The sequence below is a fragment of the Podarcis tiliguerta genome (assembly GCF_965153285.1).
Source record: "Podarcis tiliguerta genome assembly, chromosome: 5".
NCBI classification, from domain to species: Eukaryota; Metazoa; Chordata; class Lepidosauria; order Squamata; family Lacertidae; genus Podarcis; species Podarcis tiliguerta.
Window position 1 is genome coordinate 66,814,745 of NC_139538.1, and position 23,127 is coordinate 66,837,871.

The window sequence follows — 23,127 nt, forward strand, 5'->3', positions numbered from 1 at the left end:
GTCTCTGCATGAGTTGATTCTGTGGGGTTGCCTCCTTCCAGTCTAAGCAATGACTCTTACAGTTCAGCGTGCTTTCAGATTTAATTCAGGGAAAGTTTCCTCACTAATCAGAAGTTTGAAGAGAAAGTATGTTGGTGTATAAAAAGAGGAGACATTGAGTTCCAGCTTGTCATTTCCCCCCTCTTTTCTTAAGTGTCCTTGCCCATTGGCTGATAAGCATTTGAGGAAAGGACAAAAGCTACATTGAAAAATCATTATTTTATTATGATATTGTTTTACTATATGTAGCCTTGGCTCATCACCATTATCTTGTGCAAAATTGGAAAGCTCCTTAATGTTTCTTATTCAGTAGTGGTGGGGAGACTTATAGTGAAAAGTGATTGTCCCTGGTCTCTACATTTTATTCTTTAAAGTCTCAATGGAGGTTTGATCTCAGGGCAAGTATGTGTGTGTGTTTTAACTGCCTACAAGGGCACTTCTAAAAAGAAAGAAGATAACTGAAAAAAGAAATACTACCTCAGAAAATAAATTGGGTTTGATTATTCACAGAGGAGTACTTTCCTTGGAGAAACTATATAAGTAGCCATTTTTATTACATATTTAAGTGCTTTTATGAAGTATTTGCATTCAGCGTATTGAAGCATTGTGTTCCGCTAGATTAATTTTGAACTTCAAATAGCTCTCCTTTCAATCTGTATTTTAAAAATGTTTGTGTGTGTGAAACCGATTATGTGCTACTCCTCTTTATTTCATGGCTTCTCCTTGGCGCAAATTTCTAGTGCTCTGTTTGCGCCATGATCCTAAGCCTATTTACTCAGAAATAGATCCCCTCCACTGAGTCCAATAGATCTCCATCCCTAGTAAGCTTAAGATTGCAACCTTAGGGACCGCTTCACACCAGAGTCATGCCTCACACGGTGTGAATCTAAGACTCAGTATTTTGCAGAAGGGATTAAACACCCCCAAAACTTTTAAGTTTGAACATTTAAAGTGGATTAATGGGGTATATATATATATATATATATGCAGGTTTTGGTGTCCTCGGGTGTCTTCCCGTGTAGAAGTTGGGGTGTCTAGGCGACGTTTCGACGAGGTCTCACTCGTCATCTTCAGGCTGGTGCTTTCGGCTTCTTGTAACCAGCCTGAAGATGACGAGTGAGACCTCGTCGAAACGTCGCCTAGACACCCCAACTTCTACACGGGAAGACACCCGAGGACACCAAAACCTGCATTCCTGTACCCGTGAAAATCTACGAAAGCATATATATATATATATATATAGTGGTTGTATGCCACCACTCTGATATTTTATGTTATGATGGCATAGAGATACTTTTATAAATAAATCAAATTTAATTGCTATTTTGCCCTAGCATTTAAAAAATAATAATCAGGCATTTTGAGGCTTGGGAAGTGATGGGGAACTGCGTTGAAAAGTGTGGGATGAACAAATGATTAACGGGAAGATGTGTGAACACACTGCTAGCAAATCAGAATGCAGGCTTGTTGCAGTATAAACAGATCTGAACAACATTCCATATAGGCAGTGCTTTGTGAGCTTTGTGAAAGCAAATCTGGATGGATGTTGAATAAACACATCTTCTGAAGGAGCTCTCTGTGCTGGAGCAGAATGGCAGGAGTGGAGAGTTCAGGCAGCACAGCCTGAGGCGGTTCTTTTGCCCTTGCAACAGAGCTCAGTTAGGAGTGCTGAGGAATACTGTTTTATTTATTTATTTTAGAAGTCAGGCCTCTTTATTCACTTGGGGGTAACTCCAAAGCATTGCCTTTCTTCATGCAGCAGAAGGCGGCTCAGGTGAGCGCTTAAATCCCAGATTTCTCTCTTGAAACATCAATACTTAACCTGCCCTATCAAGCTGTAGGCATGTGGTAAAAAAAGAGCCATCTTTTTACACATCCAGAGAATTCTGATCCATGGCGACCGCCAAGGGATTTTCTGGCTTTCTCCTGTCAAGTATAGAGAACAGTTGATGTATTTTTATGCCAAAACAGAGTGCATTGGGGTTGCCGGTTACGTAAGCCATAAATGTAGCATGCTTACTGCAGCCTTCCTCTGTTTTGATGAGCACAGCGGGCACTTGCTCTCGAGTTTCTGGTGAACCTCTGTGAAATTGGGAAAACCTTAAATGCTGTCAGATTGAGTGACAAATGGCATCTGCTTGAGCGAGTTTGGGTTATTACGCAGTTCTGTCTAAATGATACAGCAGTATTCCAGAGAGGTTCTAACAGCATGAAGGCAGGGATCTTTTTGAAGAGCAGTTTGTCAGGTTAGCACTGGGCTTGTTATATTTCGGTGGCTTGTGTCTCCATTGGCGGGTTTTCTGAAGGGACTGCATGAATACCAATGGCGAAAACTTTATGCTTTGGATTATATTATTTCGTTTTATAGTTTACTTTAAGACTTACTTAGAGTTATTGTGACTTCTTTTATAGGCTAGTCTAGGACACAGTTATTGCTCTTCAGGCACTAATGGTCACATTATCTTGCAGCTTATTGTGACTGCAGATGGTTGTGATGGATGTCCTTCTCTCTTTTTTAAAAAAAGTTATTTAAAAAACAACAACAACTCTGGGAGCAGTTTTTGTTTAATTGCTCCCATGTGGCTGTGTGATTTAAACGTAATAAACCAACGCTTGGTGTTTGTGTTTAAATACACCTATGAAAATGATTTAAAAGGCTGTGTTACTTTGTGTAAATTTATGAGTTCTGATAGATGTTTATTGCTGCCTCCATGTTAAGGGGAATAAGTGGATATGCACTAGGTCTGTTCATATTGTAAATTGGGGAGGGTGAGTGGCCCCAATAGATTGCTTTGAAAATATTTATGCAAAAATTTCTATTCCACTCTTCTAGAGCCCATGCATGCACTCAGGGTAGCATACAACAAATATGATTTAAGAAAACAAAAAAGTGTGTGAACAAGGGTACAGAAAATGCACATTAAAAATGCATTTCAGAGCAACAGTGGCAGAGACTACAGATAGTAATAATCTTCACAGATAAACCTTAGCATGCAAAAGCTTTCTGGAATAAAAGTCTCTTTACCAGCCAGCCGGGGGGGGGGGCAGCCAGAGAGAGTGCCATGTGTACTTTGAGAGGCAAGATATTTCCTAGTATTGATGCACAACCACTGAGAAGGCCCTATCTCTTGTTACCATTGTCAAGCATCGTTTTCACTCTAGGTGGGTTACAGAGAAGGGCTTCTTCTCCTAATCTTAGAGAGCGGGCAGGACGGCATGGGAGGAAGCAGTCCTCAAGTATCTCTTAATCTTTCATCTGTATAGCATTCAAGAGCTGCACTTTAAAATGAGTGGCACTGGAAACTAAGGCAGAATGAGTTTCTGTGTCAAGTACATGGAAACAGGTAACCTCTGAGCAAGGTGCTCTTGTTATTGGGGAAAGGTGCTGGATAGTAACAGGTTATTTCATAATCTGTGTGAAAATGTCAGCATACGATAGGGTTGCCATACATCCGGAATTTCCTAGACATAGCCCTGATTTGGTCATCAGAAACAGTTTCGGGGCAGAAATTGCTGAAACGTCTTGGAAAATCCGGATATATGGCAACCAATGTCAGAAATGTAGATTTTGGTAATTTTCCTTTTCAAAAAAGCTCAAAAACTTCTTTTTTGTTAACAACAACAACAACTTTGCAAAAAAAGGAAGCTTAACAACTTTTGCGTCCAGTTTTTCACGTTTTGAAATATGGCAACCCTAACATACCACACAGCCACTCAATGTATATATTTGTTCCATAATGACAATGGATTAGAAAAATATCTAGGGTAACTCTAGACATTACAGTACAAGGAGACTGTACCCACTCGTGTTTCTGCCTCCCTACCATTTAACAGAGTGAGGCAGTTGATTTAGGATGTCATGAAAATTATTTCTTAACAAGTTACTTAATTTATGATAGTTCTATTTTAGCAACCAAGGAGAGGCACCTGAGGACTTTTCTGTCTCAAGTGCAGAAATAATCTGGGCAGCCATGAGTAGTGTACTGTGCACCCTGACCTGGGGATTTGCTGTTCTGCCTCAGGCAGCAAAATGTCTTGCACTTGTGCTAGCCCTGACCCAGCCTTGGAGGGAAACAAGTCTTGGCCTAATAGGAATTCTTACCTGTCTTTCTCCATATGACTGGAAATCACACAGTGCCCAGTTCATCTGTACTTGGGATTTCCCAAGGTCTGCTTTCTGTGTTCTACTTTCAGTCGAAGTATGTGTGTTCAGTGAGCTGTCCAAGTAAATACGAATTTATTAGCCTGGGATTGAGAATACATGTGAGCTTGGGGCTCATTCACCTGATGCATGTGGTAGAAAACAGCTTAAACAGATGGGAGCTTTGTCCTCTATAAATTCCTTGCATTCTTCCTCCAGCATTCCCACAAAAACATGCACCTATCATTGCACTTATTTGGATCAATGTGAAACACTTGGTCCCTACAATAGAGTGTTTAGAAGTAAATGCCTCCATTTATCCTGAGGTTCAATTTCAGGTGTCATAGCCAAAATATTTGAATATTGTAAGCATGGAACATGTGCACATTGCCTTCTCCACTTCCTGAGCTGCAGCAAACAGGAAATCCAGATCAGGCAAACTATACCATATTATACTATATTAACGATACTTGGGAAGCCAGTTTTAAATAGGTTTTAGAGTCTTCATTTCATTTTATTTCATTTCACTTTTACTATATATACCGCCTTTCTATATTACTATACACAAGGTGATTTACAACAAGAGAATATACAAAAAAGAACACACACCCAAAATTCCGGTTTGGAAAGAAATTGTGGTTAATAACACCCATTGCTTACCTGCTTCAGATCTCACAGCAAACTATGCTTGCCACAGGCCAGGAAGTCAAAAAGGAAATCAGTGTGCTGGTTGAGTACTCAGAATGGAATACCGAGGAGCTCACAGCATGTTTGGCTGTGACATCTGAAAAATGTGACCAAGTCTTCGTCAGAAATTCTGACTTATTCCTTCTGAAGAAAGATGCCTTGAAGGAACTGCCATCTCTTTATCCTAGCACTTCTAGTTCAAAGCAGTCTGACTACCCCATACACATCAATGTGTAGAATGCCATGTTTTTTAGGCTTATTATGCATAATGTATTTAATGGCGAAGGAAAAATACTCTTCACATGTTTAGCATGAATGAAAATATTGGATTCATTTAGAAACCAAAACCGATTATAAAACCATGTACACCCATTAGAAGCCAAGCAAACCGTCTTTGTAGACCATTGTGGTGGTATCTAATAAGATAATGCCTTACGTCCTGAAAAATACAAGCAGCTAGAAGAAAACAATTACATGTATATGCCAGGCTAATCAAGACCTAATGGAGACCCCCCCATTAGAAAACCTGGCTATAAAATGGAAATCAGCATTTTAATATGGCTGCTGGGAATTGTGAAGGGAATTATTCCTTCCAGGGATAATTGAGAAATGTAGAGTGCTATTGTGAAAGGTCGACTTATCTTTGCTACTGCTGCAGCAAAAATTAATATTTTTTTTTTAATCATGAAAGGACACAAAAAGTTGTGGTTTATTGATGCATGAAACTGACAAATCGGTGTTGTTCCTTTTCTGTTCCAGTTTGAAAGGCACGATCCAGTAAATGGCCGGATCACGGAGCGCCAGTTTGGCAGCATGCTTCTGGCTTATAGTGGAGTGCAGTCGAAAAAGCTTACTCTCATGCTGAAACAACTCAAGAAGCATTTCCAGGATGGAGAAGTGAGTAGCCTTTGGGCAGTGGAACGGAGATAGGCTGCGACTTACTGTGAGCGCAAATAATGTTTGGCTGGATTGTGGGCTGGCATGTCTGACAGGGATAATCGTATGGATCACCACTGTTTGGTCGTACGTGGCAAGAAGAAAATGTGGCCATACAGTTGGGGGGGGGGGAATATACGGAGGAGTGACAAACATGTTGGCTTTCAAAGCTCACACTTCTGCATAGCGCTATGCCCCTGTGTTCTTTTTTTGCCCGAGTTAACTGGGGAAAGATGCATAACCACTGGCGTGACCTTGAATTAATTATCCATTTTGACTGGGTAATTTGTCATTTATATATTATGAACTTATGTGGGGAAAATAAATTATGGAAAGTAGGCTCATAATTTTGAGGGGGGAACGAGGTTGGAGCTGTTGCGGAAGTTAAATGCACGCTGAGAGACCTTGAATAAAAACACTTAAAAGTGAAAGGACATATTTTAATCTGCTAATGAAAGTACTCAGTTATGGCAGCACAAGAATGGCTTGACAGTTCCTTAGGAGACCTGTAGTGCTCCTTTTCTGATTAACTATTATCTGCACGTAACAATTAAACCAAAATGAGAACTGATTAAGAACCTCTGTTTCTGCATTGAAAAGCCATTTCTTATTTTTCCATTGCTGTAATCCAATTCCAAGTAGAGAATATATCAAGATGCTGGGGTCCAGAGCTGGCCAGTGCAACTATCCCCCCTGAGGGAGCAGATTGTAGCTGCTGCACTGCTCCCCAGTGGTTTTTCTGCTGTGCCACACTGAGGTCACCTCGTCTGAACCTAGCTTAGCTTCTCCCAAACAAACTGCAACCCATAAACGAAGAACAAACCTTATTTACATCTCATGAGTAGTCTGGAGAGAGCTGAACCATGAGACTGGATTTGGACGTCTGACAATCCTGAGTCCAAGCCCTAGGGTAGTTAAGCCTGGCATGACAACAACATGACCATGGTTTGGCTTAGTGTGCCTTCAAACCAAGTCAAAATTATTCCCATGTTGAAGATTCAAGGGGTCAGGTTTGAGGCCTGGCAATAGTAGGTTTACCCCAAGGCACCTCAAAAAATTGTGGCAGAGGCAAGAGAAATATGGAGAGCTTTCATTTTTTTGAATTGGAGGAGTGATGAGATCTTGGTCCAAGGATGGGGGAGAGGAAGGAATAGGCTTTGGTAGGGTATAAAAGGTAGAGAAAAGGCTCTGAGGATTATTGGAATGAATGGGTTGGCTTAGGAGGAGGTATAGTGATGGTGCTTGGCCAGAGGAGAAGAGATAATGGACTTTTAAAATGGAATGAAGTTTGACTGATATGTTTACTTCCTCCGAAGGGGCTCAGCAACTCAAGAGTGTGAACAGAGATAGTGAGTTCAGAGGGAAGCTGGGGCTGGAGATTATGGAGCAAACAGTTGAATGGGACTGTGGGACAAACAAATCAGAGTTGAGAATACACAATTGAAAATGGCCATTAAAAAAGGAACAGTGTTTCAAAGAAAGCCATTGCAATGATAGACTGCAGGTCATAGAAGGAGCAAAAGGTAGAGTTGGTGTGAGGGGAAGATGGAGAGTGTGCAGTACTGAAAGTGGCAAACTAATGGTCAATAAGGGGAATTTCTTTAGTGGAAAGTCTGAGCAGTTGCTGGAGACAAGATGAAGAGAATAACCACGGCAGGGAGCGAGAGACCTGGTGCAGGTTTCAAGCCAAAGAGATTAGGGAGAGAATCTCGAAAGCAGCTGAATCAATGAAGTCATTCACATAAATACTTAATTTGTTAACAGAGCAAATCTTTTCCTGTTCATTCAAGAGTAAGTCACCCTGTTTTCAGTGGGCCTCACTCCCAGAAAAAAAAGCAAAAAAAAAAAAAAAAAAAGGCAGCCTATGAGAGAGAAACAGAAGGTTGAGATTTAGTCCAAGACAAAGGTTTTCAAACTTCTTTGCTCCAGGCTATCCTTTCTACATCAGCATGTCTGCTGAGGATACCCAGAGTTTATTCCAATGAATTTTTGCATGCTGCAAAGGAATCAGGGTATAGTCTAGGTCTAAGATACCAATTCAAGTTTATATAGTCATACCTTGGGTTACAGATGCTTCAGGTTGTGTGTTTTCGGGTTGTGCACCGTGCTGAACCCGGAAGTACCGGAAAGGGTTACTTCCGGGTTTCGTCGCTCGCACATGCGCAGAAGTGCTAAATCGTGCTTTGTGCATGTTCAAAAGCGCCGAATTGCGACCCACGCATGCGCAGATGCACCGCTGTGGGTTGTGAACGCTGCGGGTTGCGAACGTGCCTCCCGCACAGATCACGTTCGCAACCCGAGTGTCCACTGTATTGAGTCTTATTATCATCCACTGAGATCACTCAGAATACACCCAAGTCTCCCCTGCAATGTTAGACAAGACTTTTCAGGGAAGCTTTTCTAGCATTACAAAGTCTCCTCCTCCTGCAATGTGGGACCTCTGTATCACAGACTGGAAACCCATGGCTGTTCAGCAGGACATGTGTTAGCTAACTGAACACAAAGGCACACCTACTCTGCACATTAATGCACTCCCCTGTAGATTAACCTACATCTTCTAATCATAACATACAGAGTTTCATATCAAAGTTGTTTGTGGGAAAACATGACATAAGCAAGCATGCCAAAGCCTTTTGCAAAACAAGCTTTTATTGGGGCCTCGTTAAAATAACTTGGGCTATGATTCCGTTGCCTAAAAGATTCTGCCAGTGCAAGCTGCATTTTACTAAACTGAGTCAGATACTAGCAAAGTCGCCTGGGGATCATCCTGTAAAACTAGTGGAGGCTAATGATGCCTGAAATATATTCTTCCCGGCATCTCTAAGCCTGAATGGTTTTTGCAAGGGAGCCTCCAAGACAAAATGTGCCTCTCTAAACTGGAGCTAACCATCCTGACTGTTTGGTAGAGTCTCAGTGTCAGTGATGACTTCAGTTTTTCAGAAGGTCCATTTAGCTTTATAGCGTCAATAAAATATTGCTCCAGTAATACTCCAATTCCGGGCACTTGTCTGGAACAGTGGTTCATTAATAGTTTGTAGGAAGGACTGTGTCCTTTTGAGCAACTATTGCATGTTTTTTTCAGGACTGTCAAGAGGTCCCATCTGCTTTTAACAACGAAGGCATGTGTCATTTCATTCATTATCAGCTAATACCTGGAAGTCATCCCTGCTATTAATGTTTCCCTCTCTGGATTAGCCAGAGCCTTAAAGTCACTTAACGTGTCTTTTCCTTTGCTTGCTTTGTGTCAGGAAATGCTCTCCTCTCTTTGTATATAACTCCTCTTCTACCTAAATAATTCTTCAGTCATTGGGGCAATTGCGGGCCTAGTTTGCAAAGTTGGAAATACGTTTCTCACTTTCTTCCAGTTTTTTTAGTTTTTTTCCTGCTTCTTTCTTATGGGAACTTTTTGTAACATATGTGACTATGTTAGTGCCTGCAGGACCATTGCAGCCCTAACCCCCCCCCCCCCCACAAATTGGTCAATTCCCCCACCCCCACAAAAAAGCTCAACAACTATGGGCAGCCCTCTCCTATTTTCTTAAGTTTGAGCCCCCCAAAATAGGGGGCGTCTTATAGACGGAAAAGTACGGTAACACTAAATTGTGGATGTGAGGAATAGGTGGAATTGACACGTGAAGGTGTGGGGCTGGGGAAGGAAGTGTAAGTGGTCAAGTCCCTTTTCTCATTAAAGGAGAAAGAAAAGCAACATGACTTTAAGAAGAAAAACCTTTTTTTTTCACTTGGCATCGGAGAGATGGCCACGCTATCCATGCATTTAGCACAATTGATCTTAATGCGCAGATCCACCGCAACCTCTTCGTTGTCCCCAAGCATTGGTGTGCAGTGATCAAAATGTGCTGTTTTAACAAGAAAGCTCTTTATAAATTGCATAGCATCTGAAACTGAAGAACAGATATTAAATGCTCAAGGCTGTACCCTGGAAGGCCACTTTATTAGTAACCCCTGGAGCAAATTGTTCTTTAGGAAGGACTTTAGAACGGATATAGGAGTTGCAAGTGTAGCCAGTTGTGTTTACCATCACACAGCAAATGTTTGACAGCTTTTTTGCAGAGTTATGCAGTAACTAATTAAATTAGAGCTGCCATCCATCACAGATAGTGCTTGCTCACATTCAGTTCTTGTCTTTCCAGCTCATTGTCTGGATTTGGTTGCCCTTGCAAAAATTACTTTTGTTATCTGCCTGCCTTGGATGTCCGTGTGTACAAAATGCTTGTTTGTAGCCAGGATAAGTCATCTTTGGTTCAGATCCTTCATTTAAGAAGAAAAAAATGTCAATAAAGAAAAACTGTTTTACCTTTCTTTTATCTCACAAGAGCAATTGCACAGTGACATGCCAGCATCATAAAATGGCAGCCATGGCACATTGGTGCCATGAATTGGAGAGTTTGTTTACCACCATGGAAGCCGGTACATCCATCAGATGATTGGGAATTGTGGCTTTTTAATTATTTTGTCCAAGAAGATTTTTCCACTGTGTTGTTAAGGTACTAAAAGGTACAGGCAGAATACACTCCATTGGCTGGGGCTGTGTTGTTTCAGTCCTGAAAGCTACCCATGGACAGAACTAGACAGTTGGTGGCAAACATAAATTCCTGATACTAGTTGTATCCCATGTTGTAGCTCCCCTTATGCACCATAATTCCTCCACTCTTCTCCTTTCCCCTGCCACCCCCAACCTTCAAAATTGCTTGAAATGGTTGGGGAAACCTCCTGAGCAGATTTTGGTTCCCATGGGAAGTCCTGTTGAGAAAGCCACCTTTACTATTAAGCGTCTGTTTTTTATTTAGTTCTCCTTAGGCCAGTTGTGGTTGAAAGCCTTTCCTCCTCCTACCAGGTTGTATCTTAATTATGTTTTTTGTGTTTGCTGCTTTAGACCATCAAATTCACTCTTCTGAAGTAATATAGTAGCGGTGGGACCAGCTTGAAAAAAGCATTTATTGCTTGTGTTTCTGAGGCCCACGTCTAGGAAATTACGATATTATTTATCACCCCTATCAAAGCTCTTTACAACGAAGTAAAAACAAAACTTAAATGTCATAAATGGGCGAAGCAATTGACACTGCTAAAATCGACACTGAAGAGTTCAAAAGTTGAAGGTGCATGATACCTTACAGTAAAAAGGGTTTACTAGGAAAACACATTTAAACCTGTGGAGTCTTTTACAATTCTCATTGGCATTCTATTCAGTTAAATAGCATTTCAGACAAGTTCATCAGTTGGCCGAGTTCTATTTATGATCCCTTAGCAGCATTATGCTGCTTTTCAGGCTTCACGTTTTGGTATCAGGCATGCAGGCCAGGGGTAAAGTTCCTGGCAAAAGCCTTTTCTCTCCTCACTGATTCCCTAAACTTGCCCTGTAGCATCCTGTTCTTGCTCTGTATCTGAGTACGTTTGAAGGGGAGAAGAAAAAAGCTGCCTTTCTAAACTTGATTCAAGACCCAGTGTTACAGTTTAAAGCAGCAAAGATTGGCCAGCACTCTCTTCTGTTGATCTCCTGGGTCCCAGGAAACGCTGCCAAAACCACTCATCCATCTCACCTCATATATTCCAGCCAGTTGATGTGACTGAATTTTGTGTTACCTGCGGGAGAAAGTGGCAGTGAGAACATTTGGGGAGAAATGTTGGAAGTTCATCCTCTCCCTTTCACGGCTCGCTAGATTTATTTTTATGGTAGCACCTCCTGTCATCCAAGCCATTTATTCCCTCTAATTCAGTTACGCCTGCTAGAATCGTGGAGCTGGAAGGACCCATCTAGTCTTCCCCGCCATCAAATGTTAAGAGAAAACCATCGTCTTCACTGCCCTCGCAGAGGGAGCCTGTGCAATTGAGGCCACACTTTGTCAAAAGGGCCATAGAAGTATCCCATTGAGTTCTTGTGGAGCCATAAGCCTACGCACCTCTGTCAGCGAAGCCTTGCTTTCCACATGAGGAAGGTTACAGCAACACTTCATCTTAAGAGAAGCAAAAGTAATCAAAGTTGTTTTCATTTTGTGCTGCTAGAGAATGCCTTATTTTTTCCTCCTTTGGAGCAGGCAAGGTTTTGGGGGAGCCTAAACACGGCATTTAGCATGATTGTTTTGTGCCGGTTGTGATGAAGCTTTCCACAGGGATCATCATTCCACATATATTTAAGGCTGCAATTTTTAAGGTCCAAGCCATTAAAGGAAGTAGGACTGATTTACAAGTAAGTACGCATTGCACTGAGCCTCCATGTTTTCTCAAAGTTCTCACAGCCCCCTGGGCCCCCAAAAAAGGGGGGATATGGTGATAATTAAAACACCTTGCATTTTCACTATCCTTTTTCTCTTTGTTCAAGTCCTAGACTGAAAGCAAATTCATTCCCATTGCAGGGCCTGACGTTTGAGGAGGTCGAGAGCTTCTTCACTTTCCTGAAAAACATAAATGATGTGGATACAGCTTTAAGCTTTTATCACATGGCTGGAGCATCTCTTGATAAAGGTATGGAATATTTTATGCCCCTGATGTTGTATTTTCTTTAAGAGGGAGGCCAGGTGTACATGTTCACATCACCACACCTTCCTTCAATTACAATATTTGGGATATTTAGTGTATTGAAAACTCATGAAATCATTATTAGATACATATTTTTTCAAGGGCTGGCGGAACATTAGCCCTTGCAGGCCACCTAGTCTGATCTACCAGCTCTGCCAACTGGAGGTGACATAGCGCTGGTGTTCCTTTCTTGTAGAAAAACAGCACATCTGGGAAAGAGTTTATATGCAAACCATCTTGTTCCTGTGCTAGTTTGTACATGCCAGGAGCTCTCTTTTAGGCAGGGTAACATTCAAAGATGGATTGGGGTGAAAAATGAGCTCTTCTTTTGGAATTCAAGGTTGCATCCAATGTAGCATTAAAGTTACTTATTCTGCTGACATAATGTTTTGTACCATCAGGATGTTGTGCAAGCGTGTGTTGCACAATGAGATTCAACTAGCACAACTGCTGAATAGTGGTACCTTGAAAGTCAAACGGAATCCGTTCCGGAAGTCCATTCGATTTCCAAAACAGTTCAGAAACCAAGGCGCGGTTTCCGATTGGCTGCATGAAGCTCCTGCAGCCAATTGGAAGCTCCGGAAGTCAGAACAGACGTTCAGGTTCCAAAGAACGTTCACAAACCAGAACTATCACTTCTGGGTTTGCAGCATTCGGGACCCAAAACATTTGTCTTGCAAGTTGTTCGAGATCCAAGATGCGACTGTATTGGATTCCTCTGTTGTGCAGCATTAATTGAAACTCCCCCCTCTCTGTTCATAGACAGAGGACGTTGGAGACAGCCACTGCAGTCTAAAGTGGTACATTATAGGAAGGACTGTACCACATGAATTGTGTAGTGAGCTGCATGTTTGCACAGTTTGTTATATTGCGGTCCAAGTTAAGGACGTTTTGGCAAAGTATCTTGACACTCACTGTAATTTGTAACCTCTTAAATATTTGTGACTAGCTTGGCTCCAACTTGACCCTCAGCATATCCAGACGACCGGGAAACAATATGGTTATTTTATTATTTATTTATTTATTTATTTATTTATTTATTTATTTCATTTATTTATGTACCACCCTGTACCTGGAGGTTATGAGCATGTTATGACTTGGGGAGTCCTGTGCTCACATGCTTCTCTCCCAGTGCTCTGTGTGGTCATCACTTGGATTTGCTGGATTCCCATTTGCAGAGGAGGTGCCATTTTTGTTGCAGCACTGGTTACAAAACGTAGAGCGTCCCGATTTCCCATCCAGAACATATTAGCATAGCAAATACAGACAATGTCTGCAACAGAGTTCATGAATAAGTGATTTCATTTGCAGCAGATCAACTTAAATTTCACTGCACAATTTTGTTCTCTGCGCTAAATTATGCTGCAGAGGATTGTCCTAAACTTTCCAAAAGTTGCTACAAGATTTTCATATGGTGAGAGAGAGAGAGAACTAGAAATGGGGTGGATATAAATAATATAAAAAAAACAGTATTTGCATACTTCATGCTGATGTAAACATCAATATTTTACACTGTCCCAATTCTGTGTGAGTGTTCCATATTGTCAGTGGATGTGGGCGTAACAGAGAAAAACTGAAGCTTGTGAAGAAGGAAGTTGGATTTGGGTGCAATTTTGCAAAGGCAATATTAATGTTTGATATTCAGGATTCGGGACAGTTAACCTCTGATGGTGATTAATAATATCATTATACAGGCAAGATCTTCTCAGTTTGATGACATGGTACATTTACCTAAGGTTGTAAATGGGATCTCCCAAACAAGTCAGTAGTTCCATTAAATTAAGGAAAGGCTATGCTTGCTGTTTCTCGCACAAATACCTAAATAACAAAAGAAGCTAATATTCCGCCTCCCAGTAATGTGCTCAATTAGAAATAGATTTTCTGATTATTGAAACAGTACCTTTTATTTGATCATTAAACACAATCTATGTGTGCCATATAAATCATTCTTCCATCCAGCCCCCAAGGTAGCATACTCCGTTTGTAAAGATTTAGAAATGTTATAAATCAAAATGCGTGGGTGGGAAGGGAGTAGTATAAAGTGCTATTGCCTGCTCCCCATTTCCGTCCTTGAACCATAGCTGACATTTGCCCCCACCATGGATGGGGGAAGACTGTAGGAATGGGATGATGTGTGAGTCTAGTTTTTTAAACCTTCAAGGTATAATTTCTATCAGCGGAATGGCAACCATTCAGAAAACTTTATCCATCAAAATACTTTCAGCAATCCATTGGGTTTGGCAAGTACAGTACTAAATCTATGAAACCACCTTTTCTTCCAAGACCTACAGTTCTGAATAGAAGGGTCACATGTTGAAGGGTGAAACATACCTAAATTATTTTGAGAGATTCTTTCCTATTGCAGAACCACCAAACGGCTCGTTATATTCTACCACCCACCTCCTTTCAGCAAAAGTACAGGCTTGTATAAAGGGGGAAGGCTGCCAACATATATGCTTTTTTTTCTCCCCTCCAACTACCCATACAGAACAGATTTTCCCTGTTTTTGTTTTTTGTTTAAGAAGCAGCATGGGGTTTATAAGGAAGCAGCTGTCCAGAATGAAACTCAGGTGCTGAGCTTCCCAGCAAAATTCAGATGCTAAAGCTTGGCTGCAGCTCCTTTTTTTTCTTTTTTCTTTTTTGCTATGACATTCTTTGGGGAGGCCCATCTTAAATGCAACCCATTTTTATGTAAAATATATGCACATTTTAAAAAAACAACAATTATGTCTTGCAATCTATTTCTCTTTTTTTTACATTAAGGTATCCACCCCCAAAGCATGCCACTTTATTTGAGAGAACACCCATCAAGCTGGATGAACGATCCTCAGAAATTTAAAAAAAACAAGTGTTGGTTGCTGGGATCTACTCCTCTAGCTTGATTTAGCCCTTTAAAAATATATTTTGTGGGTTAGAATTGTAATATGAGCATTGTTAGTAAGCAAACCCCCCCCCCAAAAAAATATTGCATGATGAACCAACGTGGATGTGATGGGAAATTGTGACTCTGCCCTATTTCCTGTCTCTGTGTTTTGAAAACAAATGCTACAGTGCACAAGTCTGAGGAAAGCAGGTATCTGGCCAGCTTCCCATTCTGTGTCGGCATTATGCTTTGCGTTTTTAATGATGCTGCATTGATTCATTGCACCCAAGACCCACTGAGATTTGATTCCGTTGTGCTAAAGTGCAACCTCCTATGTGGAAGTTGAGAAATAGTTCCAACTGGGAAGGCTGCTATTTCAAGGAAGGGCTATTAGGAATGAACTCAGCAAGGGAAGGGGAACCTGGATATCATAACGTTCACTGCTGCTGTATTTTTGTCCCTGGCAAATTATATGAAAGTGCATTGTATTGAATCAGGTTAGGGTGGAGGTGTGGGACCTGCAGCCCTCTGGGTGTTGTGGTACTCCAACCCCCATCACCCCCAGCCATCATGGCCTCTGGGCAGAGGGGATAGGATTGTAGTGGCTGTTCCCCATCCCTGGACTTTTGTTGTTTAGTCGTTTAGTCATGTCCGACTCTTCGTGACCCCATGGACCAGAGCACGCCAGGCACTTCTGTCCTCCACTGCCTCCCGCAGTTTGATCAAGCTCATGCTGGTAGCTTCAAGAACACCATCCAACCATCTTATCCTCTGTCGTCCCCTTCTACTTGTGCCCTCCATCTTTCCCAACATCAGGGTCTTTTCCAGGGAGTCTTCTCTTCTCATGAGGTGGCCAAGGTATGGGAGCCTCAGCTTCACGATCTGTCCTTCCAGTGAGCACTCAGGGCTGATTTCCTTAAGAATGGATACGTTTGATCTTCTTGCAGTCCATGGGACTCTCAAGAGTCTCCTCCAGCACCATAATTCAAAAGCATCAATTCTTCGGCTAGACCCACCTAATCCAGAACTAGCAATAGCTCTCCAAAGTCTCTGTTCTTAGCCTTTGCTAGTCCAGCTCCAGGACCTTTAAATGGAGATGTCTCTGTTCTTTTTGGGATTGTTGATCTGCATGGATATGTCAGGAGAAGCCTTGAAGGTCCTTCAGTTTCCAGCAGAACCTGCAATAGTCTCCAGCGGTCATTTGACCCGACAGTAAGTCTGAGGAAGAGAAATATGTGATGAGAACCAGCTGGCCAAAGCACTGCAAAGCTTTGACTCTTGGGAAGACGACTGCATTCAGAAGCACAATATCTAATTAAGTGTTCAGTCAGTTACGGAGCTCTTTGGGCTCTGTGCAGCCATTATACTCCAAGACACGAGGAGAAGCACCCTGGGTTCAATGTCACATTCCTGCTGTTTCTGTCCTCTTGACCAGAATTGGGGGGGGGGGGGCAGAATAACTGAAATTAGGGTTCTTCCAAGTCCACAACTCCACACGGTGTGCACAAATATATTCTAGAACGTAAGTCACTGTTGTCTCTGTTCATAAATGCAGCGCTCAGTGGAGACCAGTTATTGTTGCCATCTATCTTGTTGTGCTTAGCTCTTTTGAGAAGCCCTTCTCATAATTGGCATTGATTGATGCTTTTCTTCTTGGGGGGAGGCTGGCAGCACCCTGTGGAGGAATATTTTTGCCACAATTGCAGGATACAGGCAGCGCATAGTGAGATCTCTTTTGTCTTTAGCTCTAGTGAACATAGAATTATAGTCATGACCCATCAAGAGCTGACAGGACAATTTAACAAGTCTGCTGGAAAACATTAATGCAATTCTAGTCATAACTCATGTTCTCACAGTTCTTTTAGAGAGGGAAATGTAAGGTTTGGATTGAAGCTTCGGGGGGAAATCAAGGAATGCTGGCGATATGGAGAGATTGATGGGCAAAACCCTTGTCAGTAATGCGTTTAACATACTAATCAGTGACCTTGAAGGAGCTTCTTGCTAATTAATTTTTTTCTTGGGAAACTGAAAATTATCTCTGCTGGTAAGAATTCTTCATTTTGTTCCCCACCCTGGAGTCAATTACTATGGTTGAAAAAGAGGAGGACAAAGCTATATTTACCTCAGGTCTTTTGAAATAAGATCAGCTGTAACTTTCTGATGATGATGATGATGATGATAATAATAATAATAATTTATTTATACCCTGCCCATCTGGTTGGGTTTCCCCAGCCACTCTGGGCAGCTCCCAAAATAATAATAATAATAATGATGATGATGATGATGATGCAACAAAACATCAAACATTAAAAACTTCCCAAAACAGTTCTATCTTCAGATGTCTTCTAAAAGTCAAATAGTTGTTTATTTCCTTGACATCTGATGGGAGGGCATTCCACAGGGCGGAATACATTTATGTTAACTTTGCACAATCACATGCTATGGCTCAGCCAAAACTACTGGAACCACTTTTGGCATAGGGTGAACGTAAGGTGTCCCTGTTTTTTTGCTTCTTTTTGGCAGATAATATTTTCAGTCCTGCCTTATCAAAAGAGCAGCATTTGATATGGAAATTGCACAAAATTGAACAAAAATTTGACTCGGCACTAAACAGTTCTCTTTTCCCCAATAGTCTCTCTCTTTTAGACTTGAGTGTGTCCGGAGCAGAAATTCATGGAATAATGGGCTGATTTCAAAATCCCGAACTGTCCCACAAACATCTAAATATTACTGTCAAATTAAGCACATTGAAAAACTTGAAAATCCTGATTAACTTTCTGGTCTTCTGGTTGCAAGTTAAGTTTGTCAAACGCATTTAGCTATGTGGCTGCCCAGCAGCATGACAAATCAGGCCATGTTGTTTTGACTGTTTAACCTCTGGCATCCAGTTCTGCAAAGAGCTGCACCAAGACTCACAATTTTAAAGTGATAAGTGTGTCATCTGCCAGAGTGTATTTTTCTTTATAAATTAAGAGATTTCTTTTCTCCCCTGAAGCAGCATCAAGAAAAACAGTGTTGCTACCGAAGAAATTCTAAAGTCTGCATCCTATGTCAAACTCAATTATTTACCACTTTTGTATCTCACCCTTCTCCAAGAATCTAATGAGGACTTTTTATCCTCATAACAAATATCTTTGTTGGTGTAAGAAGGGACTATTTGCCCAAGGCTAACTAGGACCTATATAGATGCATTACTTAACAATAGGTTTTTTTATGCAATATTTTGAATTCCTAAACCATAGTCTGGGATGGGCTGAAAACCAGAATGTTAACCCATAGTTTGGAGCAGGTTTGCAAATCATGGCTAAAGCCGTTTCTCTGCCTCCTTAGTCTCTCTGCTTGCAAGGTGACAAGAAAGCCTCACTGGTGAGAATGGTACTGTAAGCCACACTTACCGTATTTTTCGCTCTTTAGGACGCACTTTTCCCCCCTCCAAAAATGAAGAGGAAATGTGTGTGCATCCTATGGAGCGGATTCAGGCTTTCACTGAAGCCTGGAGAGCGAGAGGGGTCGGTGCGCACCGACCCCTCTCGTTCTCCAAGCTTCAGGCAGCTATCCGCAAGCTTTCAGAGCCTGGCAGGAGTTCCCGCTGTGCTCGAAAGGCTTGCGGATAGCTGCCTGTTCTGGGGGCTGGGGTTGGGGGAAGCTCAGGCTTCCCCCGCCCCGTCCCCAGCCCCTGCAAGCTCCGAGAGCGGCGGCGAGGTTGCGCGCAATCTTGCCACCGCTCCTGGACCTGTTCTGGGGGCTGGGGAAGCTCGGGCTTCCCCCGCCCCAGCCCCGCGGCTAAAAACGAAGCCAAGACAGTGAGTGGGATTTGGCTTCTGCCAAAGCTGCGCGCAGCCTCTCCCGGCTGGAGAGGTTGCGTGTGACTAAAGAGGAAGCCAAGACAGCCAACGGGATGGATCCCGCTCGCTGTCTTGGCTTCTTTGCTCTTTGGGGCTGGGGGGGGGGGAATAAATTTTCTTTTCTTTATTTCCCCCCATAAAAACTAGGTGCGCCCTATGGTCCGGTGCGCCCTATGGAGCGAAAAATACGGTAGATCTGAAAAGGTCACACAGGAAGGATGACTATATGTTACTGGGCTGGAGAAAGTAACAGCATTGCCAATTCATTCCCAGGGCATTGCACTACTACTCCCTCCTGACCCTGATAGATAAAACCTTATTGTGATCAGCAGCTTTTACATTTTGCAGTTTTTGATGATAAAAGCATAAGATCTAACTAGAATCTTCTAGGGCCCTTTGATATGTGGAGAACTGTGCATACAGTGGATTTGAAGCACTAGCTTCAAAGAGACAATAAGAATTTGAAGGCAGTGTGTGTCGATTCTCAGCGCTTGCTGATGTAAAATAAGCTGCTACACATGTTGACAAATGTTTTAGTCAGTGATGGAAGGTAAGTTCTAAAAATACAGGCTTTAGAAATGGCTTAAGATTCAAGCTGGCTTTGATATGAAAAGATCGATGCTGTACTTAGGAAACCTTGAATGTGAACATGTTTGTTTTATGAGGGAACTTCCTCTAGAGAAACTTGATTTTGTTTCATAAATCCTGAAAGCCCATCTGTCTGTCTCAGGGCTCCCTTGAATGTTATCTTTGCCATCAAGAATGTTGCATGATTTAGTGAGCGTGCACAAAGAGAAGAATCAAATTGCTGAGGGATTCATTATCACCGTTCAGGAAAAAATAAAATAACAAATCTTTCAGAAAAGCATAAATAGACTGGGTAAGAAAATAGGCAAAAAAATATATATCTGCATTTGAATGAAACTTGGGAAAGGCTGGAAGGATTGATATGAGCCTTAGAGCTAAGCAGAGAAGTGCATCAATTAAAAAATATCAAAAGCAAGCAAAGGTAATACTCTGTTGTTGGATTAGGAAGACAGGCAGTTATAATTGACTAAGGTAAGAGTTCTAATTAAAGCTATAAAAACCAGGACCGTGAAAAGCAAATAGGCTCACATTGGCTAAAGGCAAGGATAAATCAGGCAGCATATGCAACATTTGAGGAGGGAAAATGAAACCACAGCAGAACAAGTGTGGGTAATAATTACTGAAATTTTATGCTTTCATTCTTCTATACCAAATAATGTACAGCTTGATTGTACGGTATTGAGTTAACTTAACATTGCATGGCACAAATGTGGGCAAGTCATGGTAGCCCAAGTGACCTTCTGTCCTTGGGAATTAGGAAAGAATGGTTCAGAGTCCTAAAAGTTCTTCTGACCTCTGAATAGAAGTGTTTTGCTGTCTCAGCATTGCACGAGCACTGAGGCAGCCGTGGCACTTTGATGTCTTAGGATGTGGCCCATTGGGTTCTTCCTCTGTGCCCTTCCAAAACTCTTGTCCTATATAATTGTACTCCCTGAATATTGGCAGAGCAGCCCTAATGATGATGCTCCAGCTCAGCAACACAGGCTTGGCTCCTCAGGCAGAGTACAGAGCCGATCATATTAATGGGGGAGAGGCTATGAAGGACGACCAAATTAGAGATAAGTTTGCGCTTGCTTTTCACTAAGTTGGTGTCTTAACTCGGGCAACTACACTGGGTAATAAGCAGCAAGCGATGGGTCAAAGGAAAGCGTATATTATATAGCAAGAGCCATTGTTCTGTCCTCCAGGACTTCTTGGGCTGAAGTCCTGCTGAGCTGAGGTAGTTGACTCCTAAGTTTTATGAGCCATCCTATGTCTGGTGATGGAGAAGAGCTAAAGTGGGAGTGGGAAAGCTGTGCTCCTCCAAATGTTGTTGGCTGACAACTCCCATCATCCCTCACCATTAGCTAAGCTGGCTGGGGCTCATGGGAATCCAACATCTGAAGGCCCACAATTTACCTAACTCCTGACCTAAAGTTATCCAAAAGTGATTTTAATGTGGTATATTATATCACATATGTTGACAGAAATATACAGTTTAACATCTGAATTTTCACTCTGTTGATCTTTGGGTTGTTTGAAGTATAATCTGTTTCTGAATGAAGTCTGAACATACTTTTGTTGAGGCCTTTCTCAGGTATTGTAGGCACTGATATGTCCCACCGCCACTTGCTTAGTTGAGTTTTGTTTTGTATCTATCTTGATAATAAGAGTTCAGACAGAATATTTGATTAAAGATGTTTGCACCCAGAATATCTGGGCTAATCTCTTCCCTCTGTATGCAAGTCATGCTTCGTAAAATGTTTGAATAAAGTGAGCAGTCTCAGGGGATGGGGGAGAGGATATGAAATTCTCTTCAATCATTCAGAAATGTTATACAGAACTGCACGAAATGCATTGGGTAACTGATTGTTTTCTGTTATACAAATGTCCCTTTGAACCACCCAAATATCTTTTTGTGGCCAGGAGATTCATTAACCTCTTTTTAGAGTAGGCTGAAATCATCATTCAGGCTTTTTGGAGTTATTTCAATCAGCTTCAACACACACCTCCTCCCTTTGGGTGTGTGTCTGTCTGTAAAGAAAAATGGTCCAGAATATATCACCCTTGACATAACTAGAAAGGGCTTTGCTTCAAAAGCAATAACATGGAAATGCTCCAAGGGCTGCTGCCTCAACTCTTTATTTCAACATTAAATTTCGTTGCTGGTTTTGTTTGTCCACTAGAGACCTTAGAATGTGTTTGTTTTTTGACCAGCAGAAAACTGGGCCTACTAAAGCATCCTTCATAATTCCTCAATCCCTGGGTGTTCTCGGGGTGCTTTTGCAGATGGTTTCTCATTTCCATCTCTCTCCGCCACACCTCCCCATCCTCATAATGGAACAAACTTAATTGGCAGAGGATTGGATACCCCACACATCTTTCTGGGTTGCCCCAGCCACTCTGGGCAGCTTCCAACATATATTAAAACATCAAACTTTTTTAAAACTTCCCTATACAGGATTGCCTTCAGATAGCTTGGGGGTTGGATGACTCCATACCCTCCAATGTTTCTCTAATGAAAATGGGGACATTATAAGGAAAAATGGGACATTCCGATATCAAATGAGAAACCGGGATGGCTTCTCTAAATCAGGGACGTCCCTGGAAAAGAGGGACACTTTGAGGGTCTGGTAATATACAATATCAGTTTAGGTCCTCTGCAACCCTTGCAACACCTGTGTTCATTTGCAGCTAGGATAATTTTGCTAAACCTAAGCTTCGTTCTGAATTTCCCCACAGATATCTAGATCCTTTCCAACAGATCCTGGCCATCTTTTCTTTTTTTACAAGCTCCGCAAGAGATACCTAGATAGATCAGAAGTTACTGCCGCCAGTTCACGTTAAGGATGCAATAACCATCCGTATATCTTAAGTTAAGCATATGTTCATATAAGCCCTCCAAATGTCCAAATAGGTATCCAGGAAAAAATGATGTCTACATGAAATGTGGTCAATGTAGCTAGGGCAGTGAGGTCCTTAGATCACTGTGTGATAGATGGTACCAGAATCTCTTTGTAGGCAAAATTGCACGTGCCCAATTTAGCCCCAAGTCTCCTGCTTTGGCGTTTTGCAGTCAGCAGATCTGAAAATGTTCTGCAGTTACTGTAGCCATATCAATGCTGATGCTGCCTTTGCCACAAGCAAAGGAAAGATGTAAACTGCGAACACTTGGCCTAGTGAACAGCAAGCTCCATGCTTGTTAATGCCTTTGAGGACGTGCCCCAGATTGGCTCACCTGGAATGCTGGCTTCTGTTTGAACATCTCGAAGAAAGCTCATTAGCATGGGTTAGTTGAAAACATGTTAGCTTTTAATTAATTATAAAAGCCTTCATGTGAACAAAAGCTTAATAGCTCTTCCCAGGGCAGCCTAGCAAGAGCGTTCAGCGAACACAGTGACCCAGTTTGCAGGACTCTTGTAATTTTTATTAACCTTCTGCAAAATCTGCAGTAGCCAGAACACATACGGTTTTTCTATTTGCTTCTGACCTGGTTGTAACTCCGCGGGAGTGTG

At 41.8% G+C, this 23,127-nt stretch overlaps 1 protein-coding gene across 1 annotated transcript in view; it reads left to right on the forward strand.

The window, feature by feature from the left end:
- MICU1 (mitochondrial calcium uptake 1) overlaps positions 1–23,127 on the forward strand; it is a 130,234-nt gene that overhangs the window by 93,719 nt on the left and 13,388 nt on the right. The window contains exons 9-10 of the mRNA XM_083441417.1: positions 5,627–5,764; positions 12,175–12,283. Coding sequence (XP_083297543.1) covers positions 5,627–5,764; positions 12,175–12,283 — 247 coding nt within the window. The remainder of the gene's footprint in view (positions 1–5,626; positions 5,765–12,174; positions 12,284–23,127) is intronic.